An 18,855-nucleotide genomic window follows, 5' to 3' on the forward strand; every position below is an offset into this window, starting at 1 on the left:
AGTGGAACAATTATATTCTATATTATCCATATTTGGACATGAATCACATTTGCCATGTGGCTAATAAAAATCTGTATCTATACTATATGAAGTGAATACTTGCCTTAGTTTTTATAGAAGCCATAAAAGCTAAATCACTTAATTTATATTACATCATACATACAAGATTTGTTGTTTTAATTTTATCTTTTTATATTGCACACATGCATAGCACATGCTATTGCACTAGTGAAAATAAATAATAAAGGAAATTGGTTTATACCAATTCCTTTATATATATTCCAAAAATGCATTTTTTGGCTCCAGGACTACACAAAAGGGGGTAGCCCATCCTCTAAACCTATAGCCTCCCAACCTTGGTGCAGACAAGATTCAATCCCAAATCTCCCCTACAGTCAGCTAGAGACCTCACCAACTAGCCAGTTGGCAGATAGAATGTATTGTGCATTCAATGGGTTTGCAAGTGTAATAACAATCACCAATGAACACACACATCCCTTTGTACAATAAGGGCCTCTGGCTTCACTCATATGAGTCAATCTACCAACCTATTCTATTAAAAGCCCTTGAAGTAGTGTTTGTTAGTTATCATATTGGAGATTGTTTCCCCTTAGATTCCAGCTTCTAACTCCTAAGACCACACCAACAGCCCACCAACCCTTGCTCATGGTGCATGTGCTGTCATAACAAATTGACCTTGGAGAGAGAATCTTATAGACCCAAATATCTATCTACAGGAGGGAGCTCATCCTTTCTGTTCTCACATACGGTATAGCAAAATCTGACCCCAAAAGAGGCAAGAAACAAAGGTGAGCAGACATTTTTTGTAGAAGAGGAAAAACAGGTTCCATTGTCCTTGTAGCCCATATAGCAAGAGAGTTTCTTCTTCATACGTTTCTCGTCTCAGTGAGTCAGTGACCCAAACAACACAAAAGAAAAACACTCAAAGACCTCTCTTCTCTCTTCTCCTTTATTTTCTCTCACTAGACTCTCCCGGACTCGGATAAAACCCTCTTTCCCTCCACGGCAGCCACCCAAGCGCATGTTCTTTCTCTCTCCTCTCTCTAATCTCTCTCTCTCTCTCTCTCTCACACACAAGACCTAATAAAAGGCTCTGTCCCGCTCGGCACTTCAATTCCCATCGGAAGCGCCTCCACACACACTCTTTCCTTCTGCTAAACTGTTCAGCTTCTCCGTCTCCCATTCGAATTCCTTCAAACGACTACTCAGCATTGGAACACACTCGGCGGTTGATCCAACGGTTAGGGTTTCTCAACTTGGATCCTTCGGTGGGGATTGCCAGCGCAGAAACTTTCTGGTGTCGTCCTTCCCATCATTCCTTAAGAGGCAAGGGTTAGTCAAGTCTCTTCGTTCGTCTCTGTTTCTGCCCCTTACCGTTTTGTCTGGTTTTTGTTTCAATTTCTGCCTTTCTGTGCTCTGCTAACCCTAGTTTTAGGCACTTCTGTTCGAGGGTTTCCTCGTTTTTGGATGGTTTTGGGTCCGTGATAATCGTATCGCTGCCTAGGGTTTTTATATTTATAGGGTTGGGTGTTTCTCTTCGTTTGCTGTAATGGATTTGAATTCTTATTCGAGAAGCATTGTAGTTCCTTCATTGTCTGCGAAGGGCTAGGTTGCTTTGGGCGTATTAATTTGAGTCGTTAATGCGATGAGGGTCTTCTGAGTGTGTTTCGGCCGACTGCAATTCCATCTCTTATTGAAGATGGAGGCGTAGAGAAGCCCTTATTGTTGCACCTTTTTCGTCTTCTTTCTTGTATTGTGTCTCTCGTTGTTGCCATTGTCTCCGACCTTCCTTTGGCTGCATGGTAGTGTAGAAGTTCGCATCTTTTCTATTTGGTCTTGCTGAATCAACGGTGTACAGAGAGCAGAAAGGAACCCTACTTGTGGTTTTGAGGGAATAGGTCGTTTGTTCCACTGGAGGTTAGAGTTTTTCCGTCTTGTACAGGAGCCGCTGGATTCTTTTGAAATCTCCGTGACTGCATTCGATAGGATTAAAGGTTTGCGAACTCTGTTCAAACTGGTCGACTGAAGTAGTGTGTGGTTTCATTTCTGGTCCATGTGAAGGAGGCGCAATTGCTGATAAACTAAAACTAAGGATGGGCTGGATTAGTTCTGTACAGATAAACAACATTACTAGTAAAAGTTGAACTGAGTTAAGTGGATTGACCGCAAAGGATAAGCACATTGGCACATTTATTTTTATTGTCTCTTATCATGTTCAATACCCGTAATGGCAAAAAGTGAACCCACATTAGTTCCAGAATGGTTGAAGGGCACCGGAGGCATAACTGGTGCTGGCAGTACAACCCACCATTTTGCATCATCGTCATTGCAATCTGGTAATTTAACTTGGTTTTTTTCTTGTTTTGTCAGTCTTCTTCCTTTATCTCTACAGAATGCCAGTTTTATATTGAACATTATTTTTTCTATGGTGTATTCTCTTTTTGTTGTTTAGATGATAATGCTGTTGCACTTCCCACAAGAAACAGATCATCTTTGAGCATTGGAGATTATGATACCCCTCGATCTTCTGCCTTTTCAGATAGGACCTCTTCAGCCTACTCCAGAAGGAGTTCGAGCAGCAATGGCTCCATTGTTCATGACAAGGAGATTCCTAGCTACACACGGTCTTACAGTGCTTTTGCTAGGAGCCACCGTGATAGGGACTGGGAAAAGGACATCCTTGATTTCCGTGATAAAGAGAGGTCTGTCCCAGGGGATCACAGGGACCTTGATTTTTCTGATCCTTTGGTGAGTATTCTGACTAGTAGGATTGAAAAGGACACTTTAAGGCGCTCACAATCAATGGTATCAGGTAAACGGGGTGAGGTCTGGCCCAGAAAAGTAGCAGCTGACTTGAACAATGGTAACATTAATCAAAACACCAGCAATGGTTTGCTTGTTGGTGGCAGCATTGTTAGCAGCATCCAAAAGGCTGCATTTGAAAGGGACTTCCCCTCGCTTGGAGCAGAAGAAAAGCCAGGAACTCCGGATATAGGAAGAGTATCATCACCTGGTTTGAGCTCAGCAGTCCAAAGCTTGCCAATGGGTAGTTCGGCTTTGATTGGGGGTGATGGCTGGACTTCAGCTTTGGCAGAAGTGCCCATGATAATTGGAAACAATGGCACAGGAATCTCATCTGTTCAACAAGCCACTCTAGGTAGTTCAGCCTCTGGGGCAACCAACTCGTCTACTGGTCTCAATATGGCTGAGACATTGGCACAGGCCCCTTCAAGGGCTCGCATTTCTCCCCAGGTAACTGAGTTATTCCTTCCCTTCATGCTTTTATTTCTGTAGTTCTCTTGGTTATTGCATTTTTGACCATTTTTTGTTTGCATCCCTTGTTTCTTGTTTGTAGTTATCTGTTGAGACTCAGAGGCTTGAGGAATTGGCCATCAAACAGTCGAGGCAGTTAATACCAATGACACCTTCGATGCCTAAAACTTCAGTAAGAGCTACCACTTTTTTTTTGAGTTTTGTAACAATTTTCCATTTTAGGACATCTGTTTTCTAAGTTTCCCTTATTTGATTTCAATGGGCCTTAATTAATTTAGTTGTTGATATAAAAAATAATAATTGCAATAAGGTTGAGTTTATTTTTTTCTTTTTTTTTGATAAAGTAAAGGAATTGTATTAAAGAGAATAGAGGTTTAGTCATGGTGAGGCATGATGGTGTATTAATGAATAAAAGTATATAGCTTAAATCTTCATTCTTCAATATAAAACTAACTGGGTATTGAGATTTTTGCAAAACAAAAAAACCTTCCAACACCCAATTGAGTTACTTCATTGATTTTTGTTCTTGAATTCTTCCTGATTTCTGAGATGGATGCCTAAATTCCCATAACTTTGTTTAGGTAGGTTGCAGATATCAAGTCTCTATGATATGATCCTATCCTAGCCAAGGTTCAAAGTATCGACACAGGCTGATATGCCATCAGAACTTTTTTTTAGGTTTTATTTATTTTATTTCGAAACTGGTTCAGAGTGGTTGGTTTAAGGCCCGACTACCCTCTGAACCAGTGTCTGACCTGATACAACCCCTAGAGGGGTGTATCGGGAAGCCATCGGCACGATAGTATCGGCCCGTGATACGTATTGATTCTTTGAACCTTGATCCTAACCCTCATATTTGTTAGTAATATCATCTGTTTGTCCTCTTCAATGGCTGATGAAGTAAAGTTGAGATTGCTGGTAATTTGCCCTCTAGAAAGAAGAGGGAGCACCATAGCCTTGGTTGAATCTGCATTGCTGATCTGATGGGTACCCCAAATGGCCACAATTTTGCTGCTATCTCTTGAGAAACACCTTCCTATCCCAACCATTAATTTTAATTAAAGCCTCCAAGAATCTCAGAGGGAACTTGGAATTGCTTGTTAGATTGTGTAACATGAGGCAGAATTTCATGACATGGCAAAATGGCTTAAGGATGGATCAGCATTGGAGTAAAGTACCCTGGTCAGCTAAATTTTGAGTCAAACAGATCATTTTACATGTTTAATGGTTGCACAATCTAAAAAATAAGAAAAAATGGATGCTGCTTGCTTGAGTGTTGTTAATGATCTAACTTTCATAGTATCATCAAGCCACAGTTAACCTTAGGATGTTTATGAGTTGCCATTTGGGCCATGTAATCTCTTTCTTTCTCTCTCATTCATGCTAGTTTGCAAATTCAGGAAAAACCTTTTAGTTGCTTTAGTTCTATATAGTGATAAGATTGGTTCATGGTTGTAATATGGAAGTTTTGCTTTTTGGTAAGCCCATAGTTTGGCAATATTGAATACCATGTTGGCATGTCCTGGTCTTTGAGAATGATCAAAGAGAAAAGGTCAATGTGGGGAGAACAATGAGAAACATTTTGAAAATAGAAGAGATTATGCATTTAAATCACTCTTGGAGTCTGGATGCCAATTGAACCGACACATACAATAAGGGCCTTGTTCGTTTACAACTTTGTAACTTACCCGGGTAAGTGTACTTAACCAGCTAAATGTTTCCTGGGTAACATTTACACATGTTCTTTTGATTCCCTGGATTCCCAGGTAAGTAATAGAATGACATTTTTACCTATAAAAAGTTAATATTAAAATGGGCAAAGTTGTCCTATTATGTTTTATAAATTTTCCTCTCAGGTGGGAAAGTTACTTACCCAACTGGGAGATGGGTAAGTTTTACCCAGGGAAGTGGAGCTGATTTTACCATGGGGCCCATTACTTAATGCAAAAAGAACATTGTAAAGTTGGTCAGTGGGAAAAAGATACACATTGACCAACTTCCCCTCTCTTATTTACCTGTAAATGAACGGGGCCAAAGGGAGAAAAGATAATAGATAAATAACAAGATCCAAGCAAACTTAACACCGGAAATAGTTTATTCACATTGGGAGGTTTAGAATGCACAAAATGCGAATTTTTTTACTCAAAGTTAGATGCTCAATGGTTACTATCGGTGGTTAGGGGCAGTTGGTGGTTCCCAATATGACAAGATTTCAAGGAAGAAGTTTCATTTGGGATCTTTCATACCATATTTATGTAACAAGCTCTCAAGATCTTCAGTGCCAAATCATTCACATTCCAAATTTCCACCTATTATGTTACCTAAATACAACAAAGAGATGGCCAGACATGGTGTTGGATGCAGAATTTATACTAAAAATCAAAGAATCCTACTTGATATGATACCTTGGTGCAGGTTTTTGGGTATAGGCCACCTAAAACAAGGGTACCATTTTACCTTATATTTTCTTGATGAGAATAGCAAGTACTTTAGACATATTTATAATAATAATCTGGATTTCCTCCAAGAGTGTACAACATACGCTATATAAAAGGAAATGAAATATAAAGATGTCTTTTAATTCCTCACAAACTTTCCCATTTTTAATTGAGTCTGGTTGATTCATTCTTTGAAAGAGCCACTACTTCATAGCCTTTTGGAATTGTTGTCCTTTGTAGCAATTCCCTTGTAGGAAGCTCATCAAGTGATGGATGATCCTCATCATTGTTTTGATTTTGTTTTTTTTTTTTTTTTGATGAGTGGCAGGGATTTCATTAAAAAAGAGAATAATATATACAACTTTACATTCTAATTTACAAACAAATACCCTTACTCATATCTATCCTTACCCACTGATATATATTACAACTTAGCCCAAAATATTTGTTCCCTCTATTTGTAGTGTTGTACATGATATTTCCCACCCTTACTCTTGATGTATGTGGATTTATTTTATCAATGATATACTTTACTTTGCCTTTTTCTCAAAAAAGCATTTTTTTTCTCTCAGAACCCCTTGCTTAGCTAGAGTGTCCTATAGAGTTGGCTGATCTTTGAACCCACTGCACTTTCACAATCACGACAACCTTTGAATCCCCTTCTATGATTAATTTCTTTATATCTAGTTCTCTTGCTCTTCTAACCCCTTCCATCACTGCTATCACTTCTGACCTAACAGAATCACAAGTACCCTATTGGCCCTGAAAACATTGCGACCAGGCTAGTTGCTTTCTGCGGGTTTTTATTTTCTTATTTCAAAGAGCAATCCTATTTCTATTTTGTTCATTAGGTAGTCACATTCTAAGGATTTTAACGTCTTAGTGCGTGACTTAACATTTGAGGAAATCAAGGAAAGATGAGAAAACATGTAGGGGGCACTAGTAGAGGAGAGATTTGTCATTACTAATAATGTTGGAAATAGCACGTACCTTTGTAAAATTATAATTGCTGAAGTGAAAGAGACACTTCAGAAGGGAAAGGCTTTAGGACTAGATGGTGTGTCAATAGAGGTGTGGAAAGGTATGGTAGAGGTAGGCTTATTATGGATAACTAAGCTATTTTATAAGGTAATGAAAGAAAAGATGCCTGATGAATGGGGAAATAGCAGCATAGTGCCTATATTTAAGAACAAAGGTGATATTACAAAGTTGCAGCTTGTTCCTCTCCAAGGGCTGTTGTATGAGCTTACAAATTTAAATTAGTTTCTGAATTAATAAAATTTTACCTTCATTCATAAAAAAAACATTGATCAGGAGGTCTTGATGAAACTAATGAAGGGTTAAATGCAAAATTAAGTTTATGGACAAATACCCAAAGAGAAGTGGTTTTAAAATAAGTAGGACTCAAGAGATAACACAATGTGCCCTTTTTTCAGTACCTTGGTTCAATAATTCATAAGAAGGGAGAGATTGTGGAGGATTATTGCCCATAGGATTAAAGTGCTATGGACAAAACAGAGAGGTGCATTCGGAGTCTTATGTGATAAACAAATACCACTCAAATTGAAAGGAAAATTTTATAAAACAGTTGTAAGGCCTGCTATGTTGTATGGGGCAAAATGTTGGGTAGTCAAGAAACATGTCTGAAAATTGATTTTAGAGGAAATGCATATGTTGAGATAGGTGAGTGGAAAAGCTAGAAAGGATAGGGTAAGAAATGAAATAATTTGAAAGAACCTAGGAGTAGCCCCAATAGGGTGATAAAATGAGAGAGTAGCCTAAGATGGTTTGGACATGCATAGAAGACTGCCAAAAGCACCTATAAGAAGACTTGATATATTGCAAGTTGAATGGGCTTAGAAGGATTAGGGATAGACCAACATGAGTCAAAGTAGTAAATGATTTAAGTGCCCATAAGTACATGGCATTAAACAAAACAGAATGGCGAAACAGGATTCATGTTGCCGACCCCATATAATTGGGATAAGGCCTGGATGTTGATGATGAACACAAATGACTTAACTAATTTGGAATGTGATGGACTGATGGAGGCTTTGAAGATTGTTGAATAAAGACTGTTGTGGGTTGGACTAGCTTCAGTTATGTTTTTTATCTTCCAGTCATGCTCTAATAGGTTTGGCTGTAATAAAAGGTGCCCAAGTTATGACAGTTTCTTGTCTTTTCTAGAAGGCATTTGAATTTTTGTAGGATCTTCAATTTCCCTCTTACAGTTGGAATTTGGAGGGTGCTAAGAAATGATATGAATTGCAATCAATGTTTAGTTGTTGTAATGCCCACCAGATGGTTAAATGTGTTGCTTATCCTCTAATACAAAAGAAACACATTAGCTTTTGGTCACATTTTGTTACTGTCTATTACTCTAAAACATCTTATCACCTTGGAAGAACACTTTTGATACAGTGTAACTTGGTTTTAGCCCTTCTAGAAAAGCTCATTGCTAAACACTGATGTGCTAAGGTTGATAAAAAAGGATCTCCTTATCAGGAGGAGTTTCAAACATTTTTTTTTTTCTGATCAGCAACACAAAAGACTTCATTAATTAGAAAAAATCAGGTTACACCAAGTTGTGAAAAGAAAATCCAGCTTTAGAAGCTGATCCAAACCAAGATTACATTTGACCCCAAAACATATGTGTTCTATGAAGCCCTTGTTTGGCTAAGCTATCTGCCAAACTGTTGGCAGTTCTCCTCACCATCTCTCTTGGATTGACATGTCCTTTGATAGCCATTAAATCTCCTGAATTCATTCCTCAAATGCCATGTCATCCCTTCCCCTTATCAGCTATTTTACCACAGTTTTCAAGTCTCCCTCAATAATCAGTTTACTAATACCCTGTTCTTTTGCCTTCTCAACCCCATATTCCACTCTGACCTTGCCACATCACCTTGCTCCACAGGACCGGAGTATAAAACAAGTATGTTCCCATCTTCATCTCTATTCCCCCCCAATTACCTGAAGGGCTGGGGGAGACCATGCCTCTACATATCTCTGTCTTGTAGATGAGGATGCAGCAACAACACCCCAAGCTCTAAAAAGACTTCAATCTTGAATTCTGAAAACAACTTCATGCTCTTTGCCCAGTGTGCCACTCTTATGGTCATTGTTTCTATGAAGGCTTCCTTGCTTCTTTCCTTTTCTTCAAATATTCTTGCATTTCTTTCCTCCCAAACAGTCCAAAGTAATGCTGCTCTAGTGAATCTTCACAAGGTCCTACCCCTCTTTTTTGTATAGCTAATGCCATTAGGGCTAAACAAACCATCTAGCCTGTCAAGAGAGAGAAGACCACCTGCAGCCAAAGAGAAGCAAACCAATCCCAAATAAAGCTAACAAAAGGGGGCAGGAGATTAGAAGATGAACTACAGTCTCACCATTCAATTTACAAAGGACACACTAGTTGGGGGGCAAGCACCAATTTGGTCTTTTTCTTTGGAGAAGATCATAGGTATTAGTACAACCATGAAACACTGCCCAACAGAAAGCACTGATTTTAGGGGGAATGGGAGAAAACCAAATTTCCAGTTCAGTCCTGAAGGATAACAATGCTGACTTAGAAAGTTAGAAATATGCCTACCCTTAAACCTAGAAAGATCAAAAAGAGAAGGGAATTTGTCACCCAGAGGGATATCCCAAATCCACACATCCTCCCAAAAGCTGCTTTTTGGACTGGAAGCCAAATCATACCTTATATGGTGTAAAAAGGTAGGAAGAATTTCATGAATAGCCTTCCAGGGGGCAGCGAAGGTAGCTCTACGAAGACATCCAGCATCCCATCCATTACTTGACATGCCATGAATACTTGCAACAACCTTGTGCCATAATTTATCATTTTCCTTGGGAAACCTCTACAGCCATTTGCTGAGCAAAGCCTGGTTCTTCAAACATCTTTTAAACACTTCTTTGAGGCTTTTTTGTCTGAACTATTCCATGTTTTTGAATTCCTTTCCCTTTGCTTTGGCTGTTTGGCAATGATGCATATTGATTATTTCATTATCCAGTCCCTAATTTAGTTTTGTTGTTATCATTTATAATTTGTTTAGAGTTCTTCATTAAGCAGTGGTTTGTCGGTTAGAAGGTGTGGCTTTTGTTTTTTTTACAAGAGAGTCCAGGGTTTTGAATGCCTAGTTGCCAATTCGTTTTCTTTTTTGGCATGATAGGTTTCATTAATGTCTTTAACTGTTGAACTACAGCTATACAGGGGGGTTGTTTTGGGTGAGATGGTAAAATTATTGTTCTTTGGCTGACATGCATGAGAAAACACAATTGTCTCTGAGAATAACTCACTTCGTGCTGATAATTCTATAGCAAAGTTTCAAAGGCAAAAATTGGGGTGAAGTGGTTAGTCCTAGAGAAGTAAAGCATGATCCTAAAGATGTTTTCTAAGTATCAAACAAGAAAAAAATTGTGACTGCAGATATAATCCATAAATCTATAAACTACATATACATTACATATACAAAAGCATTCAAGTCTGTCAAAAACAAATATATCTAACTCCATGTACATGGCATGCCGGAATTACCCTCGAGCTGGCTCATCAACACAAAGATGTTCACCTCCACAGCAATACATGCTGACACTCCCACAAATGACATGTGGAACAGTATTCTCAACGCATATCCAAACCTTTTTCTCTTCTGAATATACTAAAAATTATTATGGTAGTGTTTTTTTTGAATGTAACCAATACAGTCCATTATGTAGTTAGTAACTATAATTGGTTTGCTGATACATATTTGAAAGTAATTTTATTTATATGTATTTAACCACTAATGCTTGGTAAGTTAGAAAGATAAAATTAGGCACCAAGGTTTAAACTTTAAAGTATGAATGCACCTGATACATATGATCTTGCATATTGGGTTTTTCAAAGGCACACTCCTCTTTTTTGGTTTTTTCTTTTAAATTTGTCTTAGGCCTGTTACCCTCTGAAAGTTGTCAAACCCCAAAATAATGGGTGTTTAGCCATGTCGATGGGCCAAAGATATGATGTAATATGATATGCCCGATACAAGGCATATTGTATTGATACTTTGAACCTCGTTAGGCACTTCTTATCAATAATAAAAATGTGTAGGGAATAATGCAATAAAGGATGTTCAAACAACTCAGTAACTTTTTTTGAGAAATGGTAACTAATAATTATTTTTGAGAACTATCAGTTACTATTGTTTCCTTTTTATGGGTCAAAGTAGTTACTATGGTTTACTGAAGGGCCATGCTACAAGGAAGGCCCTCAAACAAATTTGTGGTGTTCATCACCCTTCAATTGCCACATGCCCCATACATGATCTAGATCCACCATCAAATTTGTTTCACTTAAAGATCATTTATTCTTATACATAATCCAAAGGGAGTTTTTTATACCAGTATATTTAGATTTTTATCATTAAATATTTAATAGCTTCTACTAGGTATACATACTTAAAATTCTATGACTATCTTTTTGGTGTGGTGTTAGTGGATACTTTTGGCAATTGGTGTAAAAAAGAATACTTTCGGCAATTACTGGTTAGCTGCATAATTTATCCTTTTTGGTAGGCGGATGAGCCTGCCCATTGGATTATTGAGAAATGATGAGTCTGTCGTATGATGGTTGAAACTTGATATGCCTGTTGGTGGGTCTAGATTTTTCATTGTGGAAATACATTATTTAGTTTCAAGCAGCAGAAGTTAATATTAATCTTTAATGGCTAATCATTGTACAATTATCTTTTCAGGTTCTCAATTCTTTAGAGAAAGCAAAGCCCAAGATATCTGTCAGAACTGGAGAGATGAATGCTACTAAGACCATTCAACAGCAGCAACTCTCATCTCTACGTGGTGCACCTATGAGATCTGATGTTTCAAAGACATCTCATGGTGGGAAACTTCTTGTCTTGAAAGCTCCACGGGAGAAAAATGGTATCTCACCTATTGCAAAGGATGGTCAGAGTCCAACAAATGTCAGCAAAGTAGCGAATAACCCGCTCGCCCTTGCTCCATCGGCTGCATTCACTCCTCTGAAGAGCCCAAACAATTCGAAACTTTCCAATGAGCGCAAGTCAGCTGCTGCTTCTCTTATGCATGGATCTTCTGTGGAGAAGAGGCCCACAACATCTCAAGTCCAGAGTAGAAATGATTTCTTCAATCTTATGAGGAAGAAAACTTCAGGAAACCTTTCTTCAGCTGCCCCAGATCCAAGCCCTGTTGTTTCATCTTCTCTGTTAGATAAGTCAACTGAACAGACAGCACTCCCTGCTGCTCCAGTTAGCCCTCAGAGTAGTGATGCCCCTTCACCAGATCCCTCTTGCCTAGACTGGTCGACTGAAAATGGGTCTGAAACCATTAGTAATGGCAATGCCTCTGAGGAGTCCCAAAGATTTTTGAACAATGGAGAGAAACATTCAAGCCCTGATGCATTTGTGTATCCAGATGAGGAAGAGGCTGCATTCCTTCGTTCACTTGGATGGGATGAAAATGCTGGAGAGGAGGAAGGCCTTACAGAGGAGGAGATCAGTGCTTTCTACAAAGAGGTAGTGGGGACCTTCAGTTTTGGTTTGGATATGGACAATGCCAAAGTTTCCAAATTTTATTTTAATTTTTTGGCTCCATGGGGCTATACAACTGGGGGGAGGCCATCCCCCAAACACATAACCCTCCAAACCCTTGGTGCAGCTAGGATTTGATCCCAAGTCTCTGCTACAACCATCTGCAGGTAGGGGTGTGAATTGGACTGGATTTGGTCCAATCCGGTCCAGTCCAATGTGAGTCCATTACAAATGGACCTGGTCCAATCCAGTCCAATTATAGTTTTGGACCATTTTGGACCGGTCCAGAGACTGTCCAATCTGTTCAAATTCTTGTTAATTTAGATTGGTTTCAACTCAAACCTGGTCCATTGACACCTATGTTCTTATCTTCTATCAATGGACCAGATATTGGCGCAATCCAATATAAATTCATTATGGACGGACCAGGTCCAATCCAATATGTCATATTGGTCCGTCCAGTCCATCCAAATTCAATGTCTTATTGATCTGTCCAATCCATCCAAATGGATTTTGATTTGGATGGAGTCCAACCCAAAACCGGTCCATTGACACCCCTAGCTGGAGACCTTACCTTGCAGTTTCCAATAATTTATTGCAATTTCAGTAGTTGAACTTTTTCTTATCTTGTGGACATTTTACTTGTCTTGTGCAGTATATGAAACTGAGGCCATCCTCAAAATTATGCCGAGGCAGTCAGCAGCAAGTGAAACTTCCTATGCCACTTGAGTCACGTGTTGGCAGTTTTGGTGGTGCTTCTTCTGGATTGAGCTCGTCTGACTCTGAATCTGAAGCCTGAGATACCAGTCTTTTTACATACTGGATGAAGAAATTTTAGTTTGATGCCAGAGGGTACTTTTTATTTTTATTTTTTTCCATTACTGTTTTTGATTGATATTGAGATGGGAAGCCGTGAAGCTGAATGGATGTCAAAGAAAGGAGAGAGAGATATGGGTGGGATATCTCTATCCTTGCCTTTTGCTGAAAGCGAGTGTAATAAGTTACAGGTGCTCCAGTCCTCAGGAAAGACTTCTGATGTGCTGTGCCTGCCAAAACTTGAAGGTGCTATCAGGTTTCCGTGGGTGGATAAGAGGATAGGATAGGGCTTATTTTGGTCTGCAATGTAAGAAGGGAGGGAATTGCACAGTTTGGGAGATCTTTTTTCTTTTTCTTTTTCCTTTTTTTTGAGAGGGTCCCAATTCAAGGAAAAAAAAGGTTAAAATGTTTTGGTCATTGATGAAAAGAAGCAAAAAGAAGTCTCTTTTTTTGGTTAATGTTGGCTTCTTGGAAACATATAATCTCTGACATGTAACAATGCATAGGAAAAATGTCTTTTATATCGAGATATCAAAAACAAATAATAGAACAAGGAAAAATTTTATGACTACATATGGCTGTGTTTGGTAACGGACCTGACCTACAGGAAACATATTTTTCCTCTTGAGGGCACCAGAAATGCTCTTGGGAAAAAGTTACCAAAATGGCTCCTAATTTGTCCTAGTTCTTTCATAGGATAACGTCCAGTAGTACCTATGCAGTAATTCTCAATTTAGATACACCAGCAAATAAATCCATGCAAGTGCTTGGGCTTGAATGGACATTAGTTTTTTTTTTTTTTATAATTTTTTTATATGTAAACACACACACACACACTAAAGAAGCAACAAACGGTTCAATACAAGGGGGGCTGCTCAAGTAAAAGACTTGTTCAAAGACCTAAGAATGAACAAAACTTAACCTTAACTAAGAAAGTTTATGAGTAGCATCAATCCAGCTAAAGGCATTCCAAAAAGTTAATAACAACCTTCGGGTCAGAAATAATCAAAACAGAGATCCATTGATTGGCTTTTGCTATCTCCAGCTCTGATTTTACAGCAAGAAGCTACTAGAGGACTGTTTGAATAAACTGATATTAATGTGCAGAGATCTGTGTGTTTTGGGTCATGTTTTTTCTATCAGGATTTTTTTTGTTGGAATTGAATGTTTTCTCTCCTGATTTAATGTTAATAGGGATGGAAATGGGGTGGGTTTGGGGAGTATTTTTTAAATTCTAAACCCTATTCACCTCCTTAACCTCCCAATCCATATCCACCCCAAAACCTGCAGCGGGTTGGATTTTGAGAATCCAAACCTTCCCGTATATGAAAATGTAAAACCATTCCTGACCCTACTCTCCCCACATTCAATGGTAGGAGCAGGTTGGGTTTAGAATCTGCATCTAATTTCTATTATTTTTTTGTCATGTATAAACAATAAATAAGTAAAATAACACAAATAAACAATATTTCTAATTATTTGATTAAGACATGTAGAAATAAACAACATTTCTAATTTCTATTATTATTTTTTTCATGTATAAGCATCAAACTTCCTTTAACCTAATGTCGTATCCAACCTGTACCTGCATGGGCTATAGAATCCCAAAACCTGTCTCCACCCCAAAATCCATCCTTAAAGCAAAAGAACCCGTCCCGACCGGGTATGATAGAAATTGCCATCCTTATTAACAAGTTTTTGTACCCCCCGGCGAAGGACCTTGATGCTATCACTAAAATGAGTTTGGGTTGGAAAATTTGGATTTTAATATCAGTTTGGGTTGAGGTTAGATTCCATATTTAAGATTGGATTGGCTCTTAATCTGACATAAACCCATCTAATTTATACTTTTGCTTTATTAAGAGAGTCAAAAGGGGTCAATGGAGATTTAAGAGGACAGAAGGGATTTAGTGGGGGAAGGGGAGATGTTACAATACCCCAAAGAATAAAGTTCTTCATGTTTCATCAATACCCATGCACATAATAGAATGCAAAATGTAGCATGGCCATATCAAATTAAATCATCCATGGTGTATCCATAGCAAATTAAATCACCCTTGTGTGGTCTGCCCAAATCATTTCTGCATTTCTGCACCGTCTTTGCGTCTGATTTAGCAGGTATTTGGTTTATTACAAACGCCTTGCAATCACCCAGTCGAGATAACTATAAAGCTGAAATATACATGGATAATAAAGTAAGGTGAATAAGGAAGATCTTATCATATTAAGGGTAAAACAATTAAAGAAATTGGACAAAAGCTACAGTAGCACTTCTGCCTTGTACAAATATTCTATCGATCCAAGAAATTTTATCAACATTTTTCACAAATGTTCATTTTTTCTTGTATTATTTATAAGAAAATAAATTAACAATGGGGAAGAAGAAAAAGAAGATAATTGACATCTCAATTTTCTAGCATTTTGGCTTCTGAGCAATGAACATTGCTATCCACTTAACCATTTTTTGTTTGAAGTCTGTCAGATTGTCTATGTTCTCCGACTCTAACATTAGAACTCAGAATACTACTTTTCATTTCAATCTCATCTAGTCTCTCACTATTCTTACTTAACATGTACATGTTAGAACTATTATCGTAATGTTTTCTATGATAAAACTTTGATAAGAAATTGCCAAAAAAATATGGTTTTTAAAAACGAACCGGTGATCGAATCGATCAGGGGTCTGGTTATCGGTTTGAATGGTCTGACCGTTCGACCCAAACAGCCGGCTGTTTTGACAAAAAAATAAAAAAATTTAAAAAAATTAAAAAATTGGAAAACGATCAAAACCATTCGAACGGTTAACTGGCCGGTTCAGCGGTTTACTGACCAAAATCAACGGTTTTGAGGAAAAAAATGGTTTTGGAGGAAAACCAAACCAGTCAGATGACCGGTTCCCGATTTTTCCAATTCGACCATCCGGTCCGGTCCGATTTTGAAAACAGCGATACAACCTGTACAGGTTTCCCTACCTTTTCTTTCGACTCAAACACAGCCTGCCTAAGTTGATCTTTCATGAATAGTGAGATTAAATCAAATGAGATTTTTTTGGCTTGATTCTATGCCCTTTTTTTCATTGATATGTTTGTTTCACCTTTGCAACTACGTTGGCCAATCAACACACTGTACTCTCAATTAATCCAACACTAGATTTACAGGTTAACCTATTTCAAAGATGAGTGTTCAAATGGTTCTTTTCTTTTCAATCAGGTCTGGTCTCCAAGGCCCAAGTTAGTCCAGCTTCCATCTTTTTTTTTTCACTGATCATATTAGCTATTCTTTTGAAAATTGGCATTAATCGTAATTTCTGTTACACATTCTCTCTCTCTCTATATTAATAAATGCATTAATAACCCCAAATCTCGTGTTGAATTTATTATGATATAAATACATGGGACAAGTGTGGGACTTGTAGATATCCTACAATAAATTCACCAATAATGCATCAACTAATGTCTCAGCTCCCACTTTATATATTCGATACTTGATTAAGATAAAGGTACTGGGTCTCTACAAACCATTAACCAAATTTTTTTGCCATTAAACCAATCCATTTGCTAAATAAAATCATATGTTAACTTATATATTTGAGGTGCATTTTACTTGGACTGATACATATGAAAGCATCCTTGATCTAAATAACTCCCTTCACTCCTTGAAGGGAAAGGTCAAGTGGAGACCTGATACACAAAAGGCATTCATCACTTTTGACTTTTCTGTTCATTTCTTTAATTTGTTGATGTCTAGTCTACCATTCATTTAGTTTCGCCACTGGCTGGACTGGTAAAGTTAAGGAACTTCTCACCATCTATCCAGTCGAACTAATGTATAATATGCCCAATTTGGGCTCTATTCATCTTTACTGAGGACTTCAACAAGGTGACATGCTTTGCTGTTGCATTGAATTCTTTTAGCATCAACCAATGTCATTGAACCCTGAAAGATTTTTTTTTTTTAATTTTTATTTTCATGGGTTTGGTGAGGTAAAGGGAGGGAGGGTAGATTTACATAGTATTCAGATGAAGGATTTATAATGGCAATTGTATGAATTTCAGGTCTCTGCCAAGCAAGAGGAAAACAATGGATAGCCCCAATTTACACCTAAAAATTAATCCTCTACAATAAACATAATGTGAATCTTAATGCACTCAACATGTTCATCATCTAAACCTTTTTTTTTGTTTTGATATCTTTTGAAGGGCTACACAATGGGGTAGCCTATCCCCCACATTCGATCCCATATCTCTGCTACGATCAGAGGAGACCTTACCAACCAGCTGATTGGCACCTTGCATCATCTAAACCTTATCCCAATTATATGGGGTTCACTAAATGAATCCGGTTTTACCATTGTTTAATGTCATATCCATTATTAAATTATGAACACTTAAAATCATTTGTTAGTGCACCCAATGCAAAAAGTTGGCTTTTATCAAAGACCAATATGAAAATTTTATGGAAGTATAAGTGAATACGATGAATACTAACGTCTGCAATATACTAGATATCTGGTGACAATTCTTTTGTCAGATGAATTAGCATCCTTTTTGTGAGTTTTTAGTGGTAAATATGCATGTTTGTTTGGATATTTACCCTAACATCTGCAATATTGTCAATGAATGATATATATTGACAGAAGATTTCAAAAGGTATTAGACGAGATTCGTGAGTCCTAGGAGATCCCGGATCTGTATATTTCCTGTACAGTTAGGAAGCTTTGTGTTTTAGAAGTTTTGTTTTTAGCAGCCTTGTTTTTAGGAAGATATTCTTTTTGGATTGGAAAGTCTTTTGGAGATAGAAGTTGCATTGCATTTAGGACGTAGGGTTTTTAGAAAGTTTTGGGAGCAAGAAACTCCATCGAGTTTGTATATATATATCATAAGATAACAATGGAAAGGGAACCTTTTGCTTCCGAAATTTTTTCATGGTATCCGAGCTACATTCTGACAAGTCAAATTCAGCAACCCTTTGATATGAAGGTAGTTGGCAGCCATTATAAGATGGTAAAGCTCATCGACACCGACGTTGATGTACTCTGAGTCCCAGTTCCTGATTTCTTCGTGAGCCTCATTAGGATCGTCCATCTTCTCCTTGGAATCAAACTCGACGTGTTTCCTGCAATAATCAATCACCTTGGGTAAGATATTACTGCTGACATTGAGCAACGGAATCACATCGACACCAAAGCCATCTTCGACCATTTGGTTGAACATCTCAGACGAGTCTTGCTGATTGGTCACCATGGCTGCCAACAACGACAGGAACCGTGAGAGCTCGAGTAAGTCTGTTGGACCGTCTTCTCCTTTTTATTTGCATCCATCAGATAATCCTGGAATTACTATAAGTCCAGTGGTCTTGAGAGGAGATAACTACGACAAATGGGAAAAGGCGATGAGAACTGCTTTTCGTGCCAAAAAACAAAAACCGGTTTCATCGAAGGCAGGGTCATAAAGCCAGAGAACGACGCTCCAGAGATCGATCTCTGGTGGATTGTGAACTCGATGTTGGTGGCTTGGGTTTTCAATACTGCCGATCCATCACTGTGTTCAACTATTACATATATGGAGACGGTCAAGGAGCTTTGGGATGATTTGAAGGAACGATTCTCGATAGGCAACGGACCCCGGATTTATCAGATTAAATCCGAGCTTGCTAACTGCAAGCAACATGGACAGACAGTGGTTGCATATTACGGAAAATTGAAGGCAATGTGGGACGAATTAGGAAGCTACTCTAAGGTACCCATGTGTACATGCGAG

General features: G+C 38.1%; 1 protein-coding gene and 1 pseudogene across 2 annotated transcripts; one reads left to right on the top strand and one right to left on the bottom strand.

The window, feature by feature from the left end:
• Positions 1-815: 815 nt before the first annotated feature.
• Positions 816-13,554, top strand: LOC104588732 (uncharacterized). 2 transcript variants are annotated; one of them, XM_010246790.3, is made up of 5 exons: positions 816-2,357; positions 2,474-3,273; positions 3,377-3,466; positions 11,471-12,265; positions 12,936-13,554. In XM_010246790.3, exons 1-5 carry the CDS (start codon positions 2,249-2,251, stop codon positions 13,077-13,079), a joined length of 1,938 nt encoding a protein of 645 aa, XP_010245092.1. In that variant the 5' UTR covers positions 816-2,248; the 3' UTR covers positions 13,080-13,554. The 2 variants fall into 2 exon arrangements, with proteins under 2 accessions (XP_010245092.1, XP_010245093.1); XM_010246791.3 differs by having other exon boundaries at positions 822-2,357; positions 2,561-3,273.
• A 4,464-nt stretch (positions 13,555-18,018) lies between these two features.
• LOC104588745 (SKP1-like protein 1B pseudogene) lies at positions 18,019-18,339 on the bottom strand (annotated as a pseudogene).
• Between the last annotated feature and the right edge of the window lie 516 nt (positions 18,340-18,855).

The sequence above is a fragment of the Nelumbo nucifera genome, chromosome 5 (assembly GCF_055504915.1).
Source record: "Nelumbo nucifera cultivar China Antique chromosome 5, China Antique-T2T, whole genome shotgun sequence".
Classification (NCBI taxonomy): Eukaryota; Viridiplantae; Streptophyta; class Magnoliopsida; order Proteales; family Nelumbonaceae; genus Nelumbo; species Nelumbo nucifera.